General features: G+C 40.1%; 2 protein-coding genes across 3 annotated transcripts in view; both read left to right on the top strand.

Annotated features, from left to right (window-relative positions):
• Window positions 1–27073, top strand: part of LOC131683669 (F-box/LRR-repeat protein 7) — a 201230-nt gene that overhangs the window by 79300 nt on the left and 94857 nt on the right. For both annotated transcript variants that reach the window (XM_058965851.1, XM_058965850.1), the window contains one exon: window positions 24314–24350. The gene's annotated coding sequence lies outside the window, so the exon portion shown is untranslated. The remainder of the gene's footprint in view (window positions 1–24313; window positions 24351–27073) is intronic.
• Window positions 3198–7371, top strand: LOC131680543 (uncharacterized). The gene is made up of 2 exons (XM_058961259.1): window positions 3198–4956; window positions 5072–7371. The coding sequence occupies exons 1-2, from the start codon at window positions 3198–3200 to the stop codon at window positions 7369–7371; spliced, it is 4059 nt and encodes a 1352-aa protein (XP_058817242.1).

Raw genomic sequence — 27073 nt, 5'->3', positions numbered from 1 at the left:
TTTTCTGACCAATTTCAGCTTTTTTACCATCTTTTACCGAACTTTTAACAGCTGAGATCTCAATAAAAGTGACATTTGATAACTGAGACTCGGAAATTGAGTCTCATCAGAATTAAACATTAACTTAGTGACATGACTAAGCTAGGGGTGGATTGAGGCTATCTCCAAAAACGAAAATATTTGTGTTACTTTGCAATCCCATAGTCCTGCATGATGACCCGCAAGAAGAAGTTATTTTGATTATTATTCTTGATTGTTTTAAAAGTTTTACTTTCAACCTAACAGTAGGCATTGGTTGTTTTTTGCTAAGAGCGGAACCCTCTTACTTTTATCAATATGTTTTATGTGTGTAAGGCTTCCATCCAAAGTTCATTCGTTCAGTAAGTCTTTTTTTTTATTCAATTTTTTGATAAGGCACGTTTGCGTTAGCTTAAAGGTGTCAATTTAAAAAAGGTTAAGGTAAAATTGCACCGTAATTCACACTTTCGATAACCGGGAGGCAGTAAACTGTGCCGAAAATGATGAAAATTAACCGACTCGAAGGGAGCTCTACGAGAGTCAACCGCTCGCAACGAAGATACACACTCAAATCTTGATCAATTCGCTTCACCCAATAACCTAAAAAAAAAGAAAGAAACCTAAAAAAAAGTCGCAGGATAAGTTTTTTTTCATGATGAAACCCTTAGCCCCCCCCCCCCTTAATGTGCTTCATATACTAAGTAAGGATAAGTTATAAAATAGAATAAGTACTGTCTGGCACATAACCGGAATATCGTGACGGTACTTGGACTGGTAATTCAAATCACATTATATACACCGTAATCAGCAATCCACCAACCAGGTCACAGTTCCTAAAACTATATGGTAGAGTGCCAATATTTAAGGTCATCCTGAATTTTCGAACTGGACGCGCCTCAAAAATATTGGCACCTCGAAAAAGGTCCTTATGCAAAATTTATTCTTTACCGGAAAAATTTCGGGATATGGAAACTTTTTGAGTTGAGATAAGACTGGAGCTCGGAATCGCAACATTTAACTTTTTTGTATACTGGAAAGCTCAAGAATCAAATCTTGTCAAATGCCAATTAAAAAAAAAATACTTTTTTTTGAAATCGCAGTTTAAAAATTTAAAGTACCCGAAAGGCATTTTTTCGGAATATTGTTTAACGATAAATATACAAGATTCAACGTTTCATACATTTTTAAGACATTTGGAATCAAAGTAAAATAACAGTTGCCTTTCGAAATCCAAGTCTACACGCAACTCCACGTTTCACAATTTAATTTTTTAATTTACACACGGTATCCAATGATATCTATGGCAAGGCTACAAATGTTACCGAGCAAGTAAACAACTCACACGAAACTTCAAATTCGAATCGGTGATTACACCATCGATCTCAACTTCGTGAGTCGACATATAGACGCGGTAGTTATTTATAAAGGGTTTGTCACCAGCAACGACTTTTTCTTGATTTAGACTGAACATCACAATTCTCACAAGCCTAACTGGGCGAACCTTCGAGATATCTTTGATTTTAAACGGGATGTTGGAGTCCTTACTGACGAATCTTGTTGTTGAGGATAAGTCATAAAATAAATCAAGATGGATACTGTCTGGCATATAGCTGGGATATAGTGACATCACTTGGACTGGTTCTTCAAATCTAATGATAATCCACCAAGTAGGTCGCAGCTCCTAAAACTAGTCTTGATATACGGTAGAGTGCCAATATTTATGAACAGTTGTTACGGCATTTAATTAGTAAGGGACTGGAAGGTGAAGTATATTTTTCAATATTTAGAGCCATAGTACTCAAGGGAGAGCAAGGAGTTGAAGGGAGAAAGTTTAGAAAAGCGTGGAAGGATCATATATGCAAGCTTAGAGCTCACCGGCGACTTCACCTTTTGTCTGCTACCGTAGGAGTCAGGGTCTTTTGGCATTAGAAATGCGAATCACCTGAGTCTACGGCATGTCCGGACAAGCGTAAAGTTACTTGTTACTTCATGCTGTCGGAACCGACAAAAAGTTAAGTCACGGTAAACTTCCACACTAAGCATTTGCGACGTTGAAACTCATTGAATGAGCCAGTTTTGTTTGTTCCCTCACCAATTGCCTGCCTGAGTGATTTTATTTTATCGACTATTGTGACTGTCTCAGCGTTTGTGATATATGGTCACATGTGTTGCTGATTTGAACGGTATCGGCAGCTTTCACCCAAAGCTGCGACGATGGATCCCCATCACGGTAAATTCTATTTTTACCATTTTTTTTTGTTAACCATTTTTGTTAACGACCTATTGAGTCAATTTGTGAACAGTTGTTACGGCATTTAATTAGCATGGGACTGGAAGGTGAAGTATATTTTTCAATATTTAGAGCCATAGTACTCAGGGAGAGCAAGGAGTTGAAGGCTCTCCCTTGAGTACTATGGCTCTAAATATTGAAAAATATGCTTCACCTTCCAGTCCCTTGCTAATTAAATGCCGTAACAACTGTTGATAAATTGACTCAATAGGTCGTTAACAAAAATGGTTAACAAAAAATGGTAAAAATACCAATTGTGACGTCCCTCGGACGAACGCACCTACTGTCGCACTACCCTGGTTGTCGACATCGATATTGCCGATCGATCGACGCGAGAAGTGTCAGAGAAACGGAAAGAAGGAGGAAGAAAAAAGGAAAAAAGAAGTTTATAGAGTGGTCACATGCAGTGCTGTGCTGATCGGAGCATCGATTAAAATTATTTGTTATTATGAATTATTTAAAACTAGTTTAGCCTAAAGAGCAGGTAATAGGTGAACTTACCAACTACAATTTATAATCTAAAAGCATTATTTTCTTAGACTATATATACAACTTAAAGCTAAAGGTAAACCTAACCTAAAAGCTATTTAAGTTACTTACAAAACTACAGGTAAAATTATATAACTAATCTAACAAATACAGAAATATTAATGAAATGTACGCATAGATAGACATCACGATCAAGACCAGGATCCGCGATCGTTGGGAAACATAAAGCGGGAAGATTGACTAAACGTGAGTAAATATTGTACACATTGAACTATATTTAGAACAAACTGTATTTGGCAGGATATAAAATATCTAAATACACGGATATTAGTGCATCTCGGAAAATCGTCTTCGTTCCCTCCGAAACCGAACAACTTTTTATATCGTTTACCAACGAGCGATGTCGGATCCCGGTATGGATGCTGCTAGCAAAGCCAACGGCACCTTTGGTGCGGTTGTCGTAACGTCCACCCCCACGTCTGTACACCTTTTGGACACAGAGCAAAAGGCCAAACCGTCGGTTAATAGCTGTACATTGTGTAATAAGCCGGATGACGATCATATGGTGCAGTGCGATACATGTGATGTGTGGAATCATTTCTCATGTGCGGGTAATTCTGAGAACGTCGAGGATTGCAGCTGGATATGCTTGAAATGCGCTACCGTGAAAGCAAAGAAAGGCACAAAGTCTCGACGAAAGAACACCTCGAAGCAGAAATTGACAAAAACATCACGGAAAACAACAGTTCGGGCAACAACTGCAAAGACGGCGAAGAAGGTAACCTCTAAGGCGGAGCGGAAAAGTAATGTTGGTGGTGCGGATGCGAAAGGCGACAATGTTCCAGTCGTAGAAACCATAAGCAAAGTTTTGGAGAAGCCGACGAAAAGTCAGACGTTGAGTAGAGCGGGCTCAGTGACATCAGCAGCGTCGCGAAAATCCATCAAAGCACGTTTGGATGTGGAACTGCGGAAGATTAAAGCCGAGGAAATGTTGATGCAAAAAGAGATGCGGCTTATGAGAGAGTTTTCGAAGAAGAAGTTTGATATTTTGAAGGAGATGGCTGATTTGGACAATAGCGACGAATCCGTAGGGGACCATCAACATGAAAAGAGCAATAAAAACAAAGTGCAGGATTGGCTAAAGCACTCTTCGAAGAAGAAAGCGGAAACTGATGGCATCAGTGACAGAGAGACGTCTGAAAGTGGCAGTGATTCGGATTGCGATACGGAAGTTTCATCTTGTCTACAAGCTGATCATGCAGATGGCGAAGAAGTTCAATCTGATGAAGAAGAATATGGGATTAGTGCACGATCAGTGTCAAAGCGGCGACAAGCGTTATGCAGCAACAAGCGACTTTCTAAAAGTGAGGTAGCTGCACGTCAAGTTGTTCCTCGTGAGCTACCCAAGTTCAACGGCAATCCAGAGGAATGGCCAATGTTCCTATCAACGTACGAAGATACCACGGCTATGTGTGGGTACACAGCAGCCGAGAACATGATTCGTTTGAGAAACTGCTTGAAAGGAGATGCGTTTAATGAAGTTCGTAGTTTCTTAATGCGGCCAGAAACTGTAGGAAAAGCGATCAGTGCGCTGAAGTTGCGATTTGGTAGACCGGAAACGATTATCGAGTATTTGAAGGAGAAGATTATTGCGATATCACCCATCAAATCGGATGCGATGGAAAAGCTGGTTGACTACGCCTTGGAGGTGCAAAACCTTTGTGCCATAATACAAACTTGTGGCGGAAAGGAGCATATGTGTGATACGACTCTGTTAAGGGAACTTATCAAGAAGCTACCATCGCAAATTAAACTGGATTGGGCGCGCTACAAAAGGACTAAAACGAAGGTGACACTGTCCACATTCAGTCGTTGGATATACATCCTAGCAGAAGATGTGAACGTGGTTTTCGAACCTCAGTGTCGATCTAGCAGGACTCAGGAGTCTCGAGAAATCCGGAAAAAGCGATACGTCAACACTCTCGCCGAAGTTCCTACCGAGGATGGCAAAGATATGAACCAATCCATTCATGCTACTCAAAGCAGTCCGCCGGGAACCGAAGGAAATAAACCCTGTCCAGCATGCAGAGGGGATTGCAAATATCTGGGGAAGGTCAAAACGTTTCCTGGAGCTGTCATACGAAGCAAGAGGGGCAACAGTTCGTGGATTTAACTTCTGCCGTAAGTGTCTTAGGCAGCATAGAGGTGGTTGCAATTCTGGAGAGTGTGGAAAAAACGGCTGTACCTTTAAGCATCACGTTCTGCTCCACAAAGATTTGCTTGAAACATCTGCATCGACTAGTGTTTCTAATCAGAACGAAGAACGCAATGTTAATACACACCAGTCCAGTACAGGCCCCGGTTCCTTCCGTTACCTACCAGTAACACTATTTGGAAAGGGGGTGCAGATGAAGTGCCACGCATTCTCAGATGACGGATCAGAGTTGACGCTCATCGATCAGCAACTTGCCGAAGATCTGAAACTGTCTGGGAAGGCTCATCCACTCTGTCTTAAGTGGACTGCAGGTACTCATCGTTACGAATCTGGTTCACACCGTGTCAACGTTGAAATAAGCGGACAGGAAGGAAAGCGAACGTTACTAAAAGATGTAATAACAGTCGAGGAATTGCAGCTACCTTTCCAGTCGTTGGATATGACTCAACTAACGGAGAAACACGGCTATCTACGTGGAGTACCTGTGGAATCTTATTCCAATGTTCGGCCGCGAACACTAATCGGTTTGAAGCACGCCAATATCATGCTCGTTCGAAAAAGTCGTGAAGGCAGGATGGGTGAACCTATTGCTGTAAAAACGAACCTTGGTTGGACCGTATACGGTGGTTGGACATCAAAGAACTCCATCAATATCAGTCATACTTACCACGTCTGTAGCTGTAACCAACAAAGTGTTATACATCTAAACCAGATGGTTAAAGATTACTTTTCCCTTGAAAATTCGGTGGTCATAGAGACGCAATTTGAACGACTGTCGAAGGAGGACAAACTAGCCATGTCTCTACTAGAATCCCGCACACACTTCAATGAAGAACGTTATGTAACGGGGCTGCTGTGGCGTTCTGATAAAGTTCGATTACCAGATAACAAAACAAATGCTATTCGGCGCTGGGGATGCTTGGAGAAACGCCTGGAAAAGGATAAAGAGTTGTCAGAAATATTGGACGAAAAAATCAAGGACTACCAATCCAAAAACTACGTCCGTAAACTTTCCACAGAGGAACTCTCACAAAAGTACGAACGGGTATGGTATCTGCCCATTTTTCCGGTATACAACCCAAACAAGCCTGGCAAAATCAGGATCGTGTGGGATGCTGCTGCATCAGTATATGGAACATCGCTAAATTCGACACTCCTCACTGGTCCAGATCAGTTAGCGTCGTTGGTGGGTATCCTGTATCAGTTTCGCGAGCATCGAATTGGTCTCTGTGCCGATATATGCGAGATGTTCCACCAGGTGGGGATCATCGCCGAGGACCAGCAGTGTCAGCGCTTTCTTTGGCGCAATAGTGAAGAACATGGTAAACCAAGCACTTACGTCATGCAGGTTATGACCTTCGGGGCGAGCTGCTCCCCGGCCACAGCGCAATTTGTGAAGAACAAAAATGCAGATAGGTTCGAAGGTGAATACCCGGAAGCAGTGACGGTCATTAAGGAAGGACACTATGTGGATGATAGGGTCGTAAACGTCGAAACAGAGCAGGAAGCAGTTGCGCTGGCTGAATCAGTTCACTTTATCCACAAGCAGGGTGGATTCGAAATTCGCAATTGGGTTTCCAACTCACCGCTGGTATTAGCCAGAATGCACGAACAGCAATCAAGGGAAAAGGATCTGAACATATGCGCTGAACTGTCGAACCAGAAAATCCTCGGAATGTGGTGGGATACGCAGGATGATGTATTCAAATATAAGATCTCCTGGACGAGATTCGAGCCAGCCTTGCTTGATGGAAGTCGCTGCCCTACTAAACGGGAGATACTTCGGACGTTGATGACCATTTACGATCCTCTAGGTCTCATTGATCATTTCTTGATCCTGCTAAAAATCTTGTTTCAGGAGGTGTGGCGTGCTAATGTGGAATGGGATGCAGCTATCCCCACGAATCTGTACGAGAGATGGCGTGACTGGCTGCGTCTGCTGCCAGAGTTGGAGAAGCTGCGTATCCCGAGATGTTACCGGCAGTTTACAAAGTCGACAGAAGCTGATGCAATTCAATTGCACATTTTTGTTGATGCCAGCGAAAGTTCCATGGCAGCGGTAGTGTTTTTGCGATTTTCGAATAATGATCAGATTGAGTGTTCTTTGGTTGCAGCCAAGACACGGGTGGCGCCGTTAAAATACACATCCATTCCACGTTTGGAACTGCAGGCTGCGGTTCTTGGATGCCGACTGGCAGCTAACGTTACAAGAAGCCTCAAAATGAAGATCTTCAAAAGAACGTTCTGGACAGACTCGCGAAATGTTCTTTGTTGGTTGCGAACCGATCACAAACGGTATAGTGCCTTCGTCGGAACGAGAGTCAGCGAAATTTTGGAGTCTACGGATATCGTCGAATGAAGATGGGTTCCAACACGATACAATGTGGCTGATGACGGGACCAGGTGGCGTGAGCATCCTGATTTATCTTCGGAAAGCAGGTGGTTTAAAAGTTCCGCATTCCTGAAGCAGGCAGAAGCGGAGTGGCCCATACTTCCACAAAAATCCCTTACGACGGATGAAGAAATGAGACCTAGTGTGCTATTGCACTTCCTAGTTTCTGAGGCGGTAATCGATGTAAACAGATTTTCCAATTGGTGACGTTTGCTTGCTGTGACAGCATACGTGTTTCGTTTCTGCGCGAACGTTCAACGTCACCGCGAAAGGGATTTATTTTGCAGTGGACCCTTATCGCGGGACGAACTTCGCAGAGCGGAAGAATACCACTTTCGACAAGCGCAACGAGATGTTTACCGAGACGAAATTGCAGTGCTGGAGACTAAAGAAGCGATGAAGCGGATTTCGAAAGCAAGCTCTCTCTACAAGCTAAGCCCATTTATAGACGACAGTGGTGTCATACGGATGAGAGGGAGAACTGGGATATGTGCATACCTCCACAACGATGCGAAGAATCCGGTTATACTGCCACACTGCCAAACACATGATCACTTCGTTAATCCTTGTGCATTACCACGAAATGTATCTACACCGTAATTACGAGGTTGTAGTTAACGAGGTACGGCAAAAATTCAGTATTTTTCGCCTGAGACAAGCATTTATAACGATTCGCAAGAACTGCCAGCGGTGTAAGAATCGCGACGTTCTTCCTCAACCGCCGGAAATGGCAGACTTACCCGCAGCCAGACTATCAGCATACACGAGACCATTCGCGCATGTAGGAGTCGTTTATTTCGGACCGATTGAGGTGACTGTAGGTCGCAGGGTCGAAAAGAGATGGGGGTTCTGCTGACTTGCCTGACAATAAGGGCAGTTCATATAGAGATAGCCCACTCCTTGACGACAAGTTCCTGCATTATGGCTCTGAGAAACTTCACGGCACGAAGAAGCACACCTATCAGCTTCTATAGTGACAGAGGGACTAACTTCATAGGAGCCAAACGGGCGCTGCAGGACATCTATCAGACGATCGACTACAATCAGTTGATGCGCGAATTTGTCACACCAACTACTGCATGGCAGTTCAATCCACCGGCATCACCTCATATGGGCGGAAGTTGGGAGCGCCTCATCCAGTCGGTCAAACGGAACCTAGCTGAAGTTTTCCTATCGAAGACGAAGCAGAGGCTGCACTAACACCCAACCACTTTCTGTTGGGTTCTTCTGATGGGTCGAAACCGTTGACCTTGCTTGATGCTGACGTTTCTACAATACGTAGAGGACATCCGACTTCTCAATGGCTTGCCAACCTTTTTTGGAAGCGTTGGATCAAGGACTATTACGCGGCGCACCAAATGGCACGAGAAGGCGAAGCCTCTTCAGGTTGGTGACATTGTCGTCATCGTGGATCATGAGCATCCTAGAAACTGTTGGCCTAAAGGACGGGTCATCGGTGTAGTAACCAGTGGGGGACAAACTCGCAGAGCTACTGTGCAAACCGTGCACGGAATCTACGAATGACCGACTGTAAAGCTGGCGGTGCTAGACGTTAGGCGCGAGTTGGAGTAAGCGGAACCGAAGTGTACGGTCCCCATACCGGGGGGGAGTGTGACGTCCCTCGGACGAACGCACCTACTGTTGCACTACCCTGGTTGTCGACATCGATATTGCCGATCGATCGACGCGAGAAGTGTCAGAGAAACGGAAAGAAGGAGGAAGAAAAAAGGAAAAAAGAAGTTTATAGAGTGGTCACATGCAGTGCTGTGCTGATCGGAGCATCGATTAAAATTATTTGTTATTATGAATTATTTAAAACTAGTTTAGCCTAAAGAGCAGGTAATAGGTGAACTTACCAACTACAATTTATAATCTAAAAGCATTATTTTCTTAGACTATATATACAACTTAAAGCTAAAGGTAAACCTAACCTAAAAGCTATTTAAGTTACTTACAAAACTACAGGTAAAATTATATAACTAATCTAACAAATACAGAAATATTAATGAAATGTACGCATAGATAGACATCACGAGACATAAAGCGGGAAGATTGACTAAACGTGAGTAAATATTGTACACATTGAACTATATTTAGAACAAACTGTATTTGGCAGGATATAAAAATATCTAAATACACGGATATTAGTGCATCTCGGAAAATCGTCTTCGTTCCCTCCGAAACCGAACACCAATATTTATGGTCTTCCTGAATTATCAAACCGGACATACCTCCAAAATATTAGCACCTCGAAAATGAGCCCCATGAAAAATCTGTTCTCAATTGGGAAAGTATGACTCGAAAAAATGTCTTTCTTCGACATGGAAAATTGCTGAACGAGTTGCCAAAATACGAATTCGATTTTTTAATATTCAAAGGGTTCTTTTTCGGGTGAAAATTTTTGCACACCGTCTATTTTGTGCGACCCCTTATTCCGTCCGATTAAGCTCAAATTTTAAATAGAAACCTTTTTTAAGGGGCTAATGTTTTTGAGATGTATCCGGTTATCAAATTCGATGGTCATACATGCCATTGGTGCCCTAATATACAGTCTCTTGAATAGATGCTCACTCGGTTGCCTTCAAACCTGGTTTCATGAATATACAGTTCAAAATTGGCGACTGGAATTTACATGAAAAAGTAAGTCGAATCTTTTGAAAATCGGGGTAAATGTAAATGTAAATTTCCAACCATTACAAAGTGTTTTTTTTGTCCAATTGTAAGATCTATTAATTACGACGTAAAAATTTCAAATCGTCGCCACACCCCTTGTGAATTGTCTGCGTCAATGGCATAAACCTCAATCGAAGTGGTCGGAGGTCGAAAAATGTCGAAACGATGTGAAATTGGGCCTCTGTGCACACTTTGATATTTCTCACAAAATAATGGGAGAAAGTTTGTGTGTTTTTGCAAATTCCTAATACCCATTCAGTCAAATGTCATCCGTCAAACCTAACCATTATATATTTCTGCTCTGCTACATAATACGCAGAATTTACAGATTCGATGTATATCTTCCACAGCCTACGAGATATAAAAAAGAGATAGATAAATAAGCCGAGAGAACAGAAACACACAAACCTATTCTATGGCCCCATTTTTACACTTCATTAATTGCTTTAATATGCGTTCATTTACATTCGCTTTGTGGGGAACAATAATCGATAAGTAATCTTCCACGACGTTATCTTACCATACTGAAAGGTTTCACTATTGCTTCGCCGTTCCTTTTCAGTAAAGCGTCGATCGTGTGGAAACGTGCTCCAAAGCACAAAAAAGTATTAGTAAAGACTCATGTTCATAATAATAGCATTCCACAAAAAATGTTAAGTGTAACAAGAGAGCAAACGAACGGCAAAATATTCATGTCCCAGGCACCCACTCACCACATGTGCTACATTTTGTTTACACCAAACCTTGCCCTAGCCTAATACGAACACGGGTGTCACCTTCCGTGTCTTGGCAGCGCCGGAATTGGACATTTGCTGGCGCAACTTACCCCACTTAAAAAAGGAAGGACCGAACAAACGCATCGCTTGCATTGAATTACCACTCGCAGCATGGCATTGAAAAACAATCGCCTGCCGCAACCAAAACAATCAATTCTGCATAAAAAATCGATTGCATTAGGAGCACCGGGGCAGCATCTTGGGTCCATCGTGTAGGGGTAGTATGGGTGAAGGAAGCTAAAGGTAGGGTGTCAAGCGTGGAACGTATTAGGAATGTAGGTTACCAAGCGCGAGCAGTTCAGCTCGAAGTTGCATATGCAACGCGCATAACGACGCGAATCTATACGATAAATCGGTAGCAAAATGCTTTCGGGGTTCTCTGCTTCAAACTGTGCCACGCAATATGTGCTGAATTTCGATTGAACACTTCTAATCTAGCACGGTACTGTACTGGGAGGCAGGCTGCTTGCCTAATTTATGTGCGCATGGTGTCGACGCATTTAGCGCCATATAGTCAATGCCATTGCATTTCGAATCTTGTATGTACTAGAAATTTATTTACATTTTGCTAGTCTTCTGTAAATTTGTTCACATTTATGCTACCATATTTTTGTACCTAACGATGTTTGGCTTATATATTTCCACTATTGAAACTACTAATAATAAAAGATCTAAAATAGTTACAAAAAAAACTCGATTTAATCCACCTAACACCAACAGAGTCACCCGTTACCTCCTAAAAATATATAAATGTCTGATTTTTATAGGAAATTTGTCAAGGAAACAAAGTCTAGAAGACCACGAAACGATCTGATGCTTGTGGAAAAAGTTATTAAGCAAAAACCGAAGAATTAATGAAAATTTTACTTTTCATAGCATCACTGCTGCTGATGGTCGAATTATATACAAAATCTTTAATTTTCTCTTAAAACTCTTGTGAAGTGGCCAAACAGTATAGAAACATGATTTAGACACATTAAGACAAGATCAAAACAAAATTGCATATAATTGGACAACCAACAACAGTGGTGCTAGAAAAAATGAATATTTTATCAATCGTCAGAGCATCAATTGGTTTCAGCTTAATAACTTTTTTCCCAAGCGTCAAATTGTTTCGTAGTTTTCGTGACTTTGTTTCTGTGTTAAATTTCCTACAAAAGTAATATAACGGTTTATTTTTAGGAAGCAATGCGCGACTCCTGGAGGAATTATTTTGTAAAGGTTAATTTTCACATATAAAATCCCATGTAAACTTTAAACAGTGGGCGCAAAAATATAGTTTCAGGGATCAAGCTAAGAATTTGCACAGATGTTCTAGGACCCAAATGGTACCCAAAAAGTTGCTCAGAGCTGGAATCTATTTTTTGTCCCACCCAACTGTGCAATCACTCTGAAAACCGACTTTTTAACCGAGGCCCGGAAGGTTGAGTCTCTTATAGCATTCGACTCAGTTCGTAGCGTTGCGCGTATGTGTGTGTGTGTTTTTATAGTAAGGTTAAAAAACCTTCAAAAGCCTGGCCTGTAGTGTATTGGCTTTGTGTGGGACTCACGACTCACGTTCGTGCCCAATCACTAGAAACATTCCTTACTTTTTACGCCCATCTTCCTCACGGAACTACGTCATCGTATTACTTCGTGGGGGGGTTCGTTGTGCTATCGTCGCACCTGTTTCTTCTGCTCTATCTCGGAGCCTCGCTTGGTTCATGGACTGGCACAACCTATGAGCTTTGATTTAACTCTCGACTCTTCTCTTGCTTCTTGCCTCCATATATTATGTCGCCGTTTAGTTCTCGTCCCCGTGGTGAGCCGTTTAGGTGCTGATTCCCTGAGCCATTTAGCTCATGTTTCCGTGAGTCATTCAGCTCCCGGCCTTATCACGATCTGCTTGGATAGTGCTCAACGGTGAACTCACCCTACTCCGACCGAAAGCTCCCCGACCGATGAATTTCCCCCGACATCGATACCCGCTTCCTTGAGGCATTTAGCTACCAGCTTTACCGAAATCAACTCAGATATTATCCTACTCCGACTGAGAGTTCCCTGACAACGGAATTTCTTTCGTTACCGGAATTTGTTTCGTGATCCAATTAGCGCCCCTTCTCATCACGATTCTGTCGTCGGGTAGTCCACGTCGCCGAATCTACCCTATCGTGAATTCCCCGACGGTAGATTACGTTTCTGTGAGCCCTTAAACTTCCCTGCTTCGTCTACTCGGTCTAGCTCTCGGCGGTGGACCTAACCTACTCAACGGGTCAGCCAGAAGTTGCTGATGTCCATCCAGCGATTCCAGGTGGAGCGTAGCTTCCGGTTCACTGGCGCCCGACGACCCACTTCTGGCCATGCGACGCGGTCTACTCGGTCTAATCCCCAGCGGTGGATCTAGCCTGCTCACGAGCTACCCGGTAGAGTGTTGAGGTCGGTCCGGCGATCCCGGTGAAGCCTGACGTCCGGTTCGCTGGCGCCCCGACGACCCGAGCCTGGTGCTACATCGCGTACTACTCAACTGGTCCCCGGTGATGAACCCAGTCTACACCGTCGGTGCGTTTCCCGCCGGCGGAATTTCTCCCGAAACCCGATTTGTGGTTCCACGGCGGCGTCTATGTATGTGCGTATGTATGTATGTAAAATATGCACATCGGTTACGCGGAGATGGCCGTACCGATTTTCTCAAACTTAGTCTCAAATGAAAGGTACAACGTTCCCATAGGCTACTATTGAATTGAGCTACGGGTTGAAGAGTGCGATCACTCATGAAATTTCCATATAAATTGGTATCAACATGTTATCTAAAAGATGCAAACCTCATAAAATGTGTTCCAAATTACTTGAATTTATGGTTTCAGCTCGCTGGTTCCCAATCAAACCCACATTGACCACTTTGGACACCTTCGGCGAAACCGAAAGCTTCGGAAAAGTGGCTTAGTTCCTTAAGTGAATTCACATCTGTTTCTTAGAAATGTCTAACTCTATTTATTCAAATTTAATCTCAAATGAAAGCTACTGCATTTTTATTGAATGTTATTAAATTTCATTGAAATCAGACTTCTGGTTCCCGTGTTACAGGTTGAAGTATTTGCTAACATGCGAAATTCCCATACAAACCGGTATAATAATTATATCTAAATGACGCAAACTAATTAAAATGAGTTTTAAATTGCTTGAAATTGTTGGTCCAGATCACGAATTACAAATCAAAGTCTTTTTGGCCACGTTGAGAACTGGATCTCAGAAATTCCAGGAAATGCCCAAATTCCAAAATTAGATTCATACCTGTTTCTCATATATTGCTAACTCGATTCTCACAGTCTTAGTCTTAAATGAAGGGTATAGTATTCACATTGATTGCTACCGAATTTCATTTAAACGAAGTATTGGTTCCGTAGTTGAGGAAAAGAATCTGATAACACGCGAATTTCCCATATAAAACATTTAACCTTTCTCTTATAGAAAGGTTAATAATTCACCGTTCTGTGAAATTCCATGAGTTCGGAAGAAATCACTCGACACCAGAGACACAAGCGCATGACTTACCTCTATGGACGGCTACTGCATAACGAGGATTAAGATGGACTGTGTCAACCATATTTGACATACACCGTGCAATGACAGTGCTGCCAACAGAGCGAATATGCCATAAGCAGCATTGGGGAGGGGTGAGAAACTAGGTGATTAAATCTTCACGTCACACGTTCGACTCAATTCGTTGAGCTCGGCAAAAGTGTGTGTGTGCTTATGAGTGTGTATGTGTGTATGTGTGTATGTATGTTACCAACAATCGCACATCGGCTACTCCAAGATAACCGAACCGATTTCCTCAAACTTAGTCTCAAATGAAAGTGATAGGGTGCTATTGAATTTATTTCTGATGCTACATCCGGTTTCGGAGTTAGTGGATGAGAAGCGCAGTAATACAGTAAATCCCCATATAAACTGGAACCACCATGATACCTAGATGATGCAAAACTTATTAAAACTGGTGTTAAATTACCTAAATTTGCCACTTTGATCACATTGGCCACCTAAGACGGCCTTGACCCCAGGAGAATTTGCCAATGTTAACAGTTAATTTCACACCTATTACTCATAAAATTCTTGACCCATGTTCACCATCTTCCAAATTTGAAATGATTGATGCAATGCTTCAATTGGTTGCTGTTTAATTTCATCCCGATCTGACTTTAGGTAATTAGTGTGGTCCCTTAGGAAGTTTCCTCTTCCATCATAATACTTAAACAGTTAAAAACCACAAAATACAGGTCGGACTCGATTATCCGGGGATTCGATTATCCGGGGACTCGATTATCCGTGATTCGATTATCCGGGGAAAATGATTCGATTATCCGGGTGTTTTGAAAAAAAATCAAATTTCAGCTATAATGTCTTATAATAGTGCTAATTCGATTATAGCAGTCAATAGAACATTTTTTCGGGCAAATTTTAACCTACCTCAACAATAGCTTATATACAGGTTATTCCGCGCAAAGTGACCTAAAAAAACCAAAACTTGAAATCGACCTTAATGGATTGGAACCAGTTGTGAAGAAATTGTTCATTTAGAGCCAATATATAGTAACCTAAATTGTTGTGTCGTTTGAACAGCCCCTCAGCCCATGGCAACACTCTTAATTTTAACAAATTATTTAAAAAATTGTTTTTCTTCGGATTATATCTCTGGTACTGTTTGCATTAGAATCAATGAGCGAAATAATTTTTTCATAGAGTTGTTTAAGGAAACCAAAAATGCATCTTTTTAATTATACACTAAAAGTACATTTTTCTCGTAATACACATATCGGTTACTGCAGGCCACATAAAATGTCATTATACCTACATTGCTCGGTTGGTTTCTGGCTATCTCTTGGGATAATGATGAAAAGCTTCTCAGGATTCTGTTTGGATACTTTCCATGATTCTGATCGAAGTTTTCTTAGCATTCCAGCATATTAGCATATTTCAGAATTTCGATTGAATATTAATCCGTATTTCTACGGTTTTTTCTCGGAATTTTGATGCAGGAAGCTAGAGAAAAGCTTCTTAAATGTCTGATGGAATACTTCTCAAGATAGAATTCCGCTGAAGATTGTGATTTATTCCAGATACTGATAGAATCAAGGTCCTATTTTCATTGAAATCCGGTGTAAGTATCCTGCTCTGAGTGGACTTTGACACAATATTGCCTTTCTCTCATTATCCCCTTCAACAATTGATTCCTGCTCAGAATTCCAACGGCATCTTTAACCCCTCATGCCCTTCTTGTTGATAACTTTTGGTTTACACAACGAGAAGTAAGGCTAATAAAAGCGAATAAGATCTTTCATTTGAGCACTAAAAGTTATAAATACTATCAGTAGAACAGAAGTTATTACAGTAAATCTGATTGGGTTCCGTGGAAGCAGTGCTGCCAGGGATAGTTTCTGTTCATGGTGACAATTAAATTTTGGAATATTTTCTTAGAATGACAATATTATTGAAAACTGCTAAAACTTTCTAACTTAGATTTCATTCAATTACCTTTTTCATACCATTAGACTAAATCGGAAGGTAAATATTGAGCAGCTTCTAGCACTGCAAAAGAAGCATCTATCTTTATTAAACCAGGTTTTTCGTGTTTCTTGACGCCAACAGTTCTAAGGAAAAATAGTTTTGGGACCCTATACGCGGTAGAAAAAAGTTGGTCAAGAAATGGAGATAACGAGATTCTGTAAAGAGACCCGTCACTGGAGGTGATTTCAATTCTTGGGTAGCTCAAGCAAAGATGGATCATAGGCTATGTATAGAAGGCGCCAGCAGTACTTCTCGCTGAGGCGGTCGGGAACCCATCATCTACGTAACCTGGTAGTCCTTTGCTAGTTACAAGTATGAGTGGAAGAGTTTGCGTAGTTATTACCTGACAATCCGGAACGACATTGGTCAACTAAATGATGCTACAAGGACAAGGATCTTTTTGTGGGGGCGCAACACACACTCTTCTAACTAAGGGTTAAAAGACATGTTAGCTATGATATGTATTACCACCACGTAAATTAAGGTTGCACAGAGAATGCGCAAAATTCGCAAACGAAAAAAGCAGTTTTTTTCCACACCGTATGTCAGATCTCCATAAAAATCAATCAGCAGTACTGTAACAACATTCTACATACGCTGATTGATTTTTATGAAGATTTGACATACGCTGTGGAAAAAAACTGCTTTTTTTCGTTTGCGAATTTTGCGCATTCTCTGTGCAACCTTAAACTGGAGCCAAGAAACAGACGACCCCCAGTTTACTTAGTAACTTTATTTTTTCTGGTGCTCGATTAATCGAATCATTTACCTTGGAAAATCAAAACCCCGGGTAATCGAGTTTAACCTGTATTGCAAAAGACACACACTATTAAAAAGTTTATCTTAGAATTCTAACACAAATAGCTATAAACAACTGATACATGCCGTTAACTCGTTACCAATATAAATAATAAATGAAAACCAACTGAAAATACAAATCACACCTTGAAATTCTGAAAAATCGACTAGGGCCAACATAGGTACATTTACATTTACCATAATAGGAAAATTTAACCTGACCATTTTATTTCTAATTTATCCACGAATGAAGCTTAAATTCTGAAAATAATGCAAAAAAAGTTTGATTCGATTATCCGGGTGATTCGATTATCCGGAGTGAGATTTTTTTGAAATCCCCGGATAATTGAATCCGACCTGTATGATAATTGCAAGCATGGCAAATAAATTGATTTTGTCCGAAGTTCTGGCAACATTGCTCACACTGACTGTCAAATGAACTTTGTGTAGTTTTTGGTTTCGAGTTATTAATGGGTACGCAAAGACCGATCATGGTTAAAGCGTCTATAGTAAAATTTAAAAAAAATAGGTACGCGAAAGGATCTCGATTACAAAGTATGTTTGTTGTGCCGCTATAATACTGAGCTGAATCCGGATGCATACTAAATATGTAGTTATTATTATCATTCATAAATAATTGCACAACGAGCAGTCGGCTATTTAAACATACCAGATCGAAAATGATCCAAGAATATCTTCAGATTCCGTAGTGCCTGTCCCAGCATACTTTAAACTTCTTCACCAGATCCAATGACTGACAATTTTGCGCCTATTGAATGCATCTGATCAGATTTGATTTACCGAGACATTTAATTTAACAACTATGTGTAAGAAAATATGAAACAATTTTGAACGATTTCTGTCTTAAGAACATCGACAGGAATGCATTTCGATTTTCGACCTATTTTGTTCGTTTCTCTTAACGTACTATTTAAATGTGGTATCGTTTTAGCGTGCGTGATGTGTTTGGTTATGCGTCAAAATCACTTTACTCGCACCACTCTCGGGAACACGGGGTAATTTTTATGATTTCAAATTGACCAATTGGCCTTTCTCATATAGAAAGGTTGTGCAATCGCTCCAAACATCGACTTTTCAACCAAGGCCCGGAGAGTCGAAGCTTATATACCATTCGCCTCAGCTCGACAAAATCGGAAACTGTTTGTGTGTGTATGTTTCTGAGAGATTACACAAACTTACTCTTGAATGAAAGGTACAACCTTCCCATCGGCTGCTATCGATTTCGATTCGATCGGGATTTGCCAACTCGGATGCGCTAATTGCCCTACAATTTGCCAGCAAATTGCTGGCAATTAGGGGGCTATTTCAAATGCAACATTTGGCCGATTTGCCGCCGTCATTTTTAGCCGCTCTACCCGCCCTTAAATCTCCCCCAAATCGCCCAGGGAACGCGCCATTTAATCGCCAATTGCCTAATATGAAAATTACAAATATTACTTATTTTCGGATTCATTGTCTACTCACATAAACGTATCACTACACTAGGAACTTTAGGAAGAATCAATGGTGAAATTGGCATTGCACACCAAAACTTACCACAATCTGACTTTTATTAAGATTTTAGATCAGATATCTTGTTCCACTGTATTTACACACGATTCCACAATTTCCCACATTCGTTGGCTAAATGAAGTGCACTAGACAAACAAAATATAAGCGAGAACAAGCCAATCGTTAAAAAAAATATGTTAAGTTTAAACCAAGCCAGAAAATTTGTCTAAGTATTGAAATTGCCTTTAAATCGCATTCGCAAATTGCATTTGTTCCTAGGGGCAATTAGCATAGGCGAGTTGAGTCAAACGTCAAACTTTTTAAATCGCCTGACCATGTTCGTCCGCATTTTTTTTTGACAGGGTAGTTTCAAGTATTTCACTATCGACACGTAGCTCATCAAGTTCGTGGCTGGCGAGCCATTGTGTATAAATGCAAAGTGTACTAAGAATGTAATAGACATTTCCACAATTATATTGAACGTTACCAGCAATGAGTCATAGTTTGGAGAAATGAGAAAGGCACAATTGCACCGCTAGGTGGATTAAAACAGGTTTTTTACAATGAAATAATGTTCACCTAAAAATCTTTATTTGAAGAAACTCATTAAGAAGCAAAAAGAAATAAATCGCGTTAAAATAAATTAATCACAGATGTCGGTAGGCGCATAATGTATTTTCTTTGCTATGGCGTGTGCAATCGTGTGCGCCGACGCAAGCAGCTGAACGGTGGTTGATGGACTAGGCGGTCTGAATAGTCTTTCGCACAAAAGTGGTGAGCGTCTTGAAAATATCTGTGTTGTTAGCCAAGCAAAAATCATTCCATAAAATAGGCGCCTCAAGCTTTCCAAAACACTTACCTGTTTTTTCACTTTTATTTATTACTTCAATCGAGGTTTTACTATAATAATTTTTGTTCTCAGGATGGCGAAAAATTATCAATTGCATAAAATAAGCAGAATGAATAACATAAATCAAATCAATAAAATAAATAAAGTAAGTAAAAATGAGAGCCAAATATTAAAATACGTGAATATTTATTCAAACATGTTGAAAAGTTTTCACAACTTGAAATATTTTCTTTCAAGGTAAAAAATACGAATATGATTCACATTTTTGTTATAATACAAACGAAACATTAACCAGTTTTTAGAATTTTTTGGCAAAGAATCATAGTATACGTCGTTAAACAAGGGAAAATTGTGACTGCGATTGTAATGTTTACGGTCCGTTTAAAGATAGGATGGTAGTATTGCAATATTGGAACGCGAGACAACTTTCAATTAGAGTAAAATGCCTATTTTCACCATACTAAGGAGGATGCCTTACTAATTCATTAATTACTCGGCCTACAATCAATTGAATGCGTACAAATTGGCATCAAAAGTTTTGCTTCATTGTTAAGAACCAAGTTAATAACACAAGTACCCTGAAAATGGTAAAATTCTCGTGTTTGAGCGCAACGAAAACTCGAATCGAGTGCCCCTATTGTTGCGCTACCATTTGATTCAATGCGTTGAGCAAAGATGGCAGACGCTGCTCTAACCATCGGCTTCAAATGGGTAGGGTGATAATAGAAACATGACGAAAATAGGATCATCACCCTAGTATACTATCTGTCAGTGGCGGATGTGTTAAGGATCCTTTTGTCACTGAAATCTTGGGTTGCGGAGTGAGTAGAGTGGTCTGCGTGAAACACCTGGATTTGCTACAACCAAGGCAGGTTTACATCAGTGCGGGAGTATGTCGGAACAAACAAAAAATTGTCTTCGTGTCAGGAGGAAAGTAGATGGGTTACATTCCAAGTGAAAAAGAAGAATGAGAAGTAATTAGTCTATCTCCAACCACCAAATTCAACGGTCACGATACCTAGTGAGCTTTCTACTTCTACCCGAGCCAGCGTAAAGCGAATGACAAAAATTTTGCTTTATCTCATGTATTGTACAAAGATGTTACAATCTTGTTATTGTTATTGCTTCTTATACATGTGTCGCAATTTAAAAAAAAATAGAAAAACTTTGGTTTAGCTCTACACATATTTAAGCAAGTATTTTAACTCTGCAAATATGTATGCAAAAATATTTAAAATTTCAAAAAAGTTTCTTTCCCTTTGGGAAAATGCGAGATACAGTTCCTTTTTCCTTTTAAAGCAGACTGGTCAATGTATACTTTTTTAGAAATTTTCAGCATAATGCAATTCAATGGCTCTCTTACCCGTTTCAAGTAAAGGGATACGAGAAAGTGGCTTGCAAAAGCACATTCGGCATCGTCTACTTTCAGTTTTCAGAACCATTTGTCAGTTTGTCAGTTTGATGGGACAATTTACGTTTCATCGGTTCCTATTGCGCGGGACCTCTATCTTACATCGCACCAATAATTACTGTCATTTCTACGGCGACTGCAACTTTAACGGTGTGTGAGTATGTTACGGCCTTACTCGTCGGACTTCCGAACAAAAAAAACGTTGGTCATCTATGTGGCATTTTCCTGCTTCCATAGTGAAGCAACAACTCCAATCACTGCCACTGCCGCATGCAATTCCTTTTAAAGACAGAACGGCAAAAGATTTCCCCTATTCATAGTGCAAACAAACCAACCCGTACCCGGGCTAAGTTCAGGGAAAAATTATTTCGCAAATAGTTTCACTCTGACAGGCAAACTTTCCACAGCCGACCGACCAGCCTAGTTGAGTCGTCGCGATGTCGCCAAGTGTCAATCGAGTAAAGGGTGTATGCGAGTTATTCTCCCCCGACACAGTATTAACTATCGGTTTAAGAATCTGGCAATTTTTCTTCCACCTATGCACCACCCTAGTGCAAACGTAACAGCTGTTATTGCAGTGTCTTATATACCTACGTGCTGCAGCAATGTATGCGGACGACCGCAAGGGGAGATTTATTTTTCCAGTGTCTTCCGTCGGTGACACTTATCGCATACCGCCGTCTTTAAAATGGGACTTAAATTGGTTGATATTTTCCATGACTGCCAACAACAGTGGAAACGATAACCTGCCGGTAAACATTCCATGATTTTCCCAAGCGAATTTAACTGAAAACTTTAATGCGAAATCAGCGGACCGAAACTATGGTCTGCCAATTCAGATGAACACTTAAGATTGTTTTGCCAATTCTACGAAATGTGGGCTGCGTTGCAGGGTATAATTGCTACAAGCTGCTCTAATTTATACAATGTTTGCGCTCAGTGAGCACTGTGGTTCGCATATAATTCACACCTTTGCCAGCACAGTTTCTTCAATGTTTTAAATGTTTGAAAGAAGTGGGCGAACCACCGTAATGTGATAAATTTTATTGAGTGCCGTAAATGTTACTCAATTAGGAAGTGTAGAAAATCTGGCAAGAGAAAAGAATATTTTAAAAATAGTTAAGGTGATTTGTCGGCTTTTCTCGATAAAATCAAAGCATTGGTACTATACTCCGTCACAATGAATTCACAGCCGATTACATTCTATCTCAAAGTAGTCGTATTTGTATTGTGACAATTCGTCGCTGTTGTGCTGTCTTATGACAAACGCCATTTTGGGGTAAACTGAGTTAGATATGCCACATTACTTGTCTAAAAAATCTCTACAAAGTGGCGTTCACAGAATTTTGACATTCTACTTGGTTACTGAGATATAGCAAGAAACGTGCTGAGAAATTTTTAATTTTTTGCTTCAAATGACTGTGTCGGGGGATTGGCTCTAATTATCTTTATGTATGAGATGTTTTTATATGTAACACTATCTGATAAACACAATGGAATAATCATTTTCGAAACAAAAATGCACGAACTGTGAGAAAAATGCAATTTAAGTTTTAAACTGGAAATATAACATATTTGGCAACACTGTAACCAAAAATAACTATTTTTTCTAGATTCCCCCACTCATTTCCTTCACAATGCATCTCATCGATTGTTTATAGACCAAATGAAGCCAAAGATATGAATAAAAGTTAATAATTGATGATTTTTTTCTATGGGAAATTTTCCATGCACGATTATGACATGCCATACAAATTTTGTCATCAATACACACCTATGACACGTGTGAGACCGACTTTTGTTTACATTTTTAAAGAAAACTCGCAATGTAGTTAACCGATTTTTGTAATATTTGAGAGATTAATGCAGAATAGATAGAAGCATCATTTGTCTTCTTTGAATTGTTTATACCATTTATAAGTTTCAAGATATTCAATCTCAAACTTTAAAAATCGTTTTTCTCGAAATGTACAAAATGGCGCTTGTCATAAGATAGCACAACAGCGACGAATTTTGTTCGAATCGTGAACATTTTAGGTCGATTTTATGAAACATTTATAATGTTGGTAATTTTGTTCCAGAAATCCAACACAATTTATTTTATCCAATGCGATGTTAAGAATAATAATTATCTTATTTGTTATGGTTGACCATTATTTTATGTACTATTCAACTTCGCACTTTTTATGGCAACTTTTATCGATTTAAGTCCCAAATGCCCTTCTTAAACTTCTTCACTTGTTTAATGTCCAATACATCTATTATTTCTCTTCTTTGAGAATAAATTTGTAGTACATTTATAATCGAAATATATGATGGACTTACATGACTCAAAATACGAGATTTGGATTTTTAATTGACAACTATTATAATATAAGTATCACATCTATCTTTTGAGTTACCGGTCCTAAATTTTTATTTCCTCTTTTTCGCCTTGCAGATCGCTTCCTCCTTTCCATCTTAAGATTTAAACTAATTGTCAACTCAACTTTGGGGACTTTTACTTTCAGTGTCATAGATATGAAACGCAATCGTCAAACGGCGGGATAACAAAATTCTCACAAGTTTCCTATCTCATGCCTCCATGCGAGTCTAAGTCTATTGATGACATTTGGTCCTTATGCTTTAATGGACAGTACAGATTCAACAAGTACTTCGGCATAAACCGACGGACAATCACATAAAATGTGTTTGTAACAAAGTAGTTTGATTATAAGGCATCAAGTAGCAGATTTTTTCAGAATTGTTCGAAATTGCTAGATTTTGATTCAAAATACTTGGCAACACTGATCCGAACCCTCAGTTTGGATAAGTGAATCCAAATCATAGTTCCTGCTACCCGTACATAACTGGTGTCTCATTTTTTTCATTCCCTGTAAAAAGAGAAAAAAATGTTGTTCCTAGGGGCAGATCACTCTAGGAATGTATATAAAATTTAACATAATTTTAAAAAAATGCATTTCATTCCCATTTCTGCCTCAGCTATGTAAACACTCGCTGAAAAATTTGTTCAACAAACGTCTTACGCTGATCCCAACGGGCGAATGACCTTTTGGTTAAAGCCCTCAATAAACAATTACAATTACGCAGATCTACTTCGTTCGACACTTTGTTGGATGAGCTAGGTTCTTACAGGGCTTTACACACAACCCAAAATACCATATAAATTTCTATTTTGATGAAGGTAAGTACATCTAATTTCGTCAAAAAAGATCTACGCTTAGGGTCGTCATTCAATTGTCATCGTTTATTTTAATTTTTGTTGTTTTTATTACATTCCAAGTTTTTAATCACCTTATTCTGTGTCACTACTAAACAGTTGTTTATTTCTTTTTCGTATTTCAGGTAGTGGCGTGATGGAGTTACGAGTTACAAAAATAAGGTAAGTGGAATAAAAAGATGAAAGAAATAAAAGTAATTGACTTTGATCGATTACTTTCACAGTAAAATGTAAAACATGAATCATATGGTAGAAAAATGTTTTAAAGGGAATTTGTAGCAATTCGACACAGACTAGAATGCTAAATTGACACGACTCCTTTAATTTGCTTAATATCGATTTTGTACTACTAGAAATGATAAACTGGTATGTAACCTCGCTCACTCGGATTTTTTATGATTCCCCAACTTTAAGATTCATTCGAATAGTCATGAAAGATATCAACGAAAATTATTTACTGGTTACTTACAAATCAAGGATTGATCTCCTCAGAGTTAAATACTGCTCTACATAAAATTAATTTAATTTAAAATTACTCTTAAATATTTTATATTACGAGGGATCCCATGAATAACCGGCCGACCGCAAAATATGACCACCGTCGATTCGAACGTAACTTTGCAGTTTTTTGTTTTTATTCATATCGTTTATTTGATAGGCACAAATGCGTTAGCTTGGCGGTGCCAAATTCTTTTGTTTTTACATTTCGGATATCTTAAAACTAGGAGGTTACAATGTTGAAATATTTTGTTTACAAAAGAAAAGAAAGTTTACAGCTATCTTAAGACTAGAAATAAGATTCAATATACAAGAGAGAGGGCAAAAGATTTTTTTATGAAAAATTTTAAAACAAGGGATTCAGTTTGTACACCCAAAATCCGACGGGTATGTTTATTACTTTTGGGTATGATTCTATTGTGTTTTCGTTAACAGACCACGCAATTGCGCATTGCGGTATTAAGTTCATATTCCCGCAAAGGTAGTAAACGGTGGAATGACGAATTTCGGTTGCTGTTCATGTATGCGCATCACACAATCAAACACTTTTTCAGTATGTGTCAACCTCGGCTCTGTTCGGATGTGGGATAATTCGGCCGATTGCTATAATAGTATTAGTACCGAGTCAAACCAACCGGAATCCTGGCGGATCTCTGACTAAATTAAGGCTGGAATCTGCCCCAATATTGGCAGAAACCAGCCAGAATTACGGATTTTTTACTGGGTAGGTTGAATAGTGGAATAAAAAGTTTAAGCGGTTTCCGGATCCGGCCTAGCTGCCAGATCCGGACCAGTCCCCAAATCCAGACCTCCCGGATCCAGACACATGCCCAGATCCGAACCAGCTCCCGGATCTGGACCAGTACCCGGATCCGGACCAGTACCCGGATCTAGCCCATCCCCTTTTCCCCTTACCAAGTCCGGACCTGAACCAGACCCAGACCTGGTGCTTAGATCCAGACAAGTGTCTGGATCCGAATCCTCGGTTCGGATACGTGGATCCAAACCATAGGTCTTACTTCCCGTACATGACGGGAAGAACTGTTCATGTTTTGTGCAGTCGCTACCTTGCTGTTAACGTGCGTGATAGAAAAGAAATTTCAATTTAACACCAGCCGAAATACCCCACCACTATTCCGAGTCGTTTTTTCTGACTGTGCTTTGAAGCTAGCCGAGTGTGAGCCGATCTTCAAATACGGAATGTGTCGTGTAGAGACAATCGAATCTCGTCTTTGTCCACATAGTGTTCACTTCACTTGATGCGCAATACAATGACAAGCGAAGTGCTACACACTTCCAGACAATCCGACGCGATAATATTTATTGAATAAGAATTGATGAAACATGAGTGCGACGCAGAGAAGATTTGAATGTGTTGGTATTGCCGTTTGAAATTTTTTTGTTGTGACCGTTTTAGCATGAAACGTCTTGCTATTAGAGCATTTTTTTTCTTATTACCGCAAAGGTATTATGGCCGAGTTTTGGGTGTATATACAAGAGGGGGAGTAATAGTATTTTACGAAATATTTTACAGTTATCTTAAAACTAACAATATAGTTTAGTACACAAAAGGGGGAACAAATATTTATGAGAAATTTCACAGATACCTTAAAACTAGGGATACAATTCTATTTACAAGATGGAGAACAAGAGTTTCAAAAAAGAGTGAAAATTATATCTATCTTAAATCAGCGTGGATCAGCGAAACAAATTTGCGCCTCAGTCTAGTAAGTCGTGGAGTACCGGAATGGCGGATGGTATTCTTCGGACCCGCGGGGAATCCTTCAAAAGTCATCGGACCTAGAGTCGCTCTCGCTTCGGTTTCCTTCTATGCAGGCGTAGTGGTAAGGGCGACGGCGGTTACATAGTGGCACTCTGGAGCTGATCGGTTCCACAAGGCAGAAGGAAACTTCTAAAAACGAGAAATAGAAAGAGAGGAGCTAAATTGGGATATTTATCGTTTTTATGAAAGTATAAATAAGGGACATATAGAGGAAATCACGATTTGCCAGCATATCTCGGACTGGGACATTGGGTGGTCTACCTCGGGCCCGAAGGGAATCCTTTAACTGAGACCTGGCGTCCAAATACCCGGCGCATACCCAGACAACGTGCTCGATGTCGTGATAGCCCTCGTCTCAAGCGCACATACTACTCTCCGCAAGCCCAATACGTCGCAAATGCGCATCTAAGGTGTAGTGGTTGGACATAAGTCAGGACATTACACGAATAAAATAATGACCCACATCCATCCCCCTGAACCAAGGCTTCGTTGATACCTTTGGGATAATGGAATGTAGCCATCGTCCAAGTTCACCCTTGCTCCACGAGGTTTGCCAGCTGTTGAGTGGTCTTTTGTATATGTCACCATTTAATGCGTGCACCTT

Source organism: Topomyia yanbarensis, chromosome 2 (genome assembly GCF_030247195.1).
Source record: "Topomyia yanbarensis strain Yona2022 chromosome 2, ASM3024719v1, whole genome shotgun sequence".
Taxonomy (NCBI): domain Eukaryota; kingdom Metazoa; phylum Arthropoda; class Insecta; order Diptera; family Culicidae; genus Topomyia; species Topomyia yanbarensis.
This window is presented reverse-complemented; position numbering and strand designations above follow the sequence as displayed.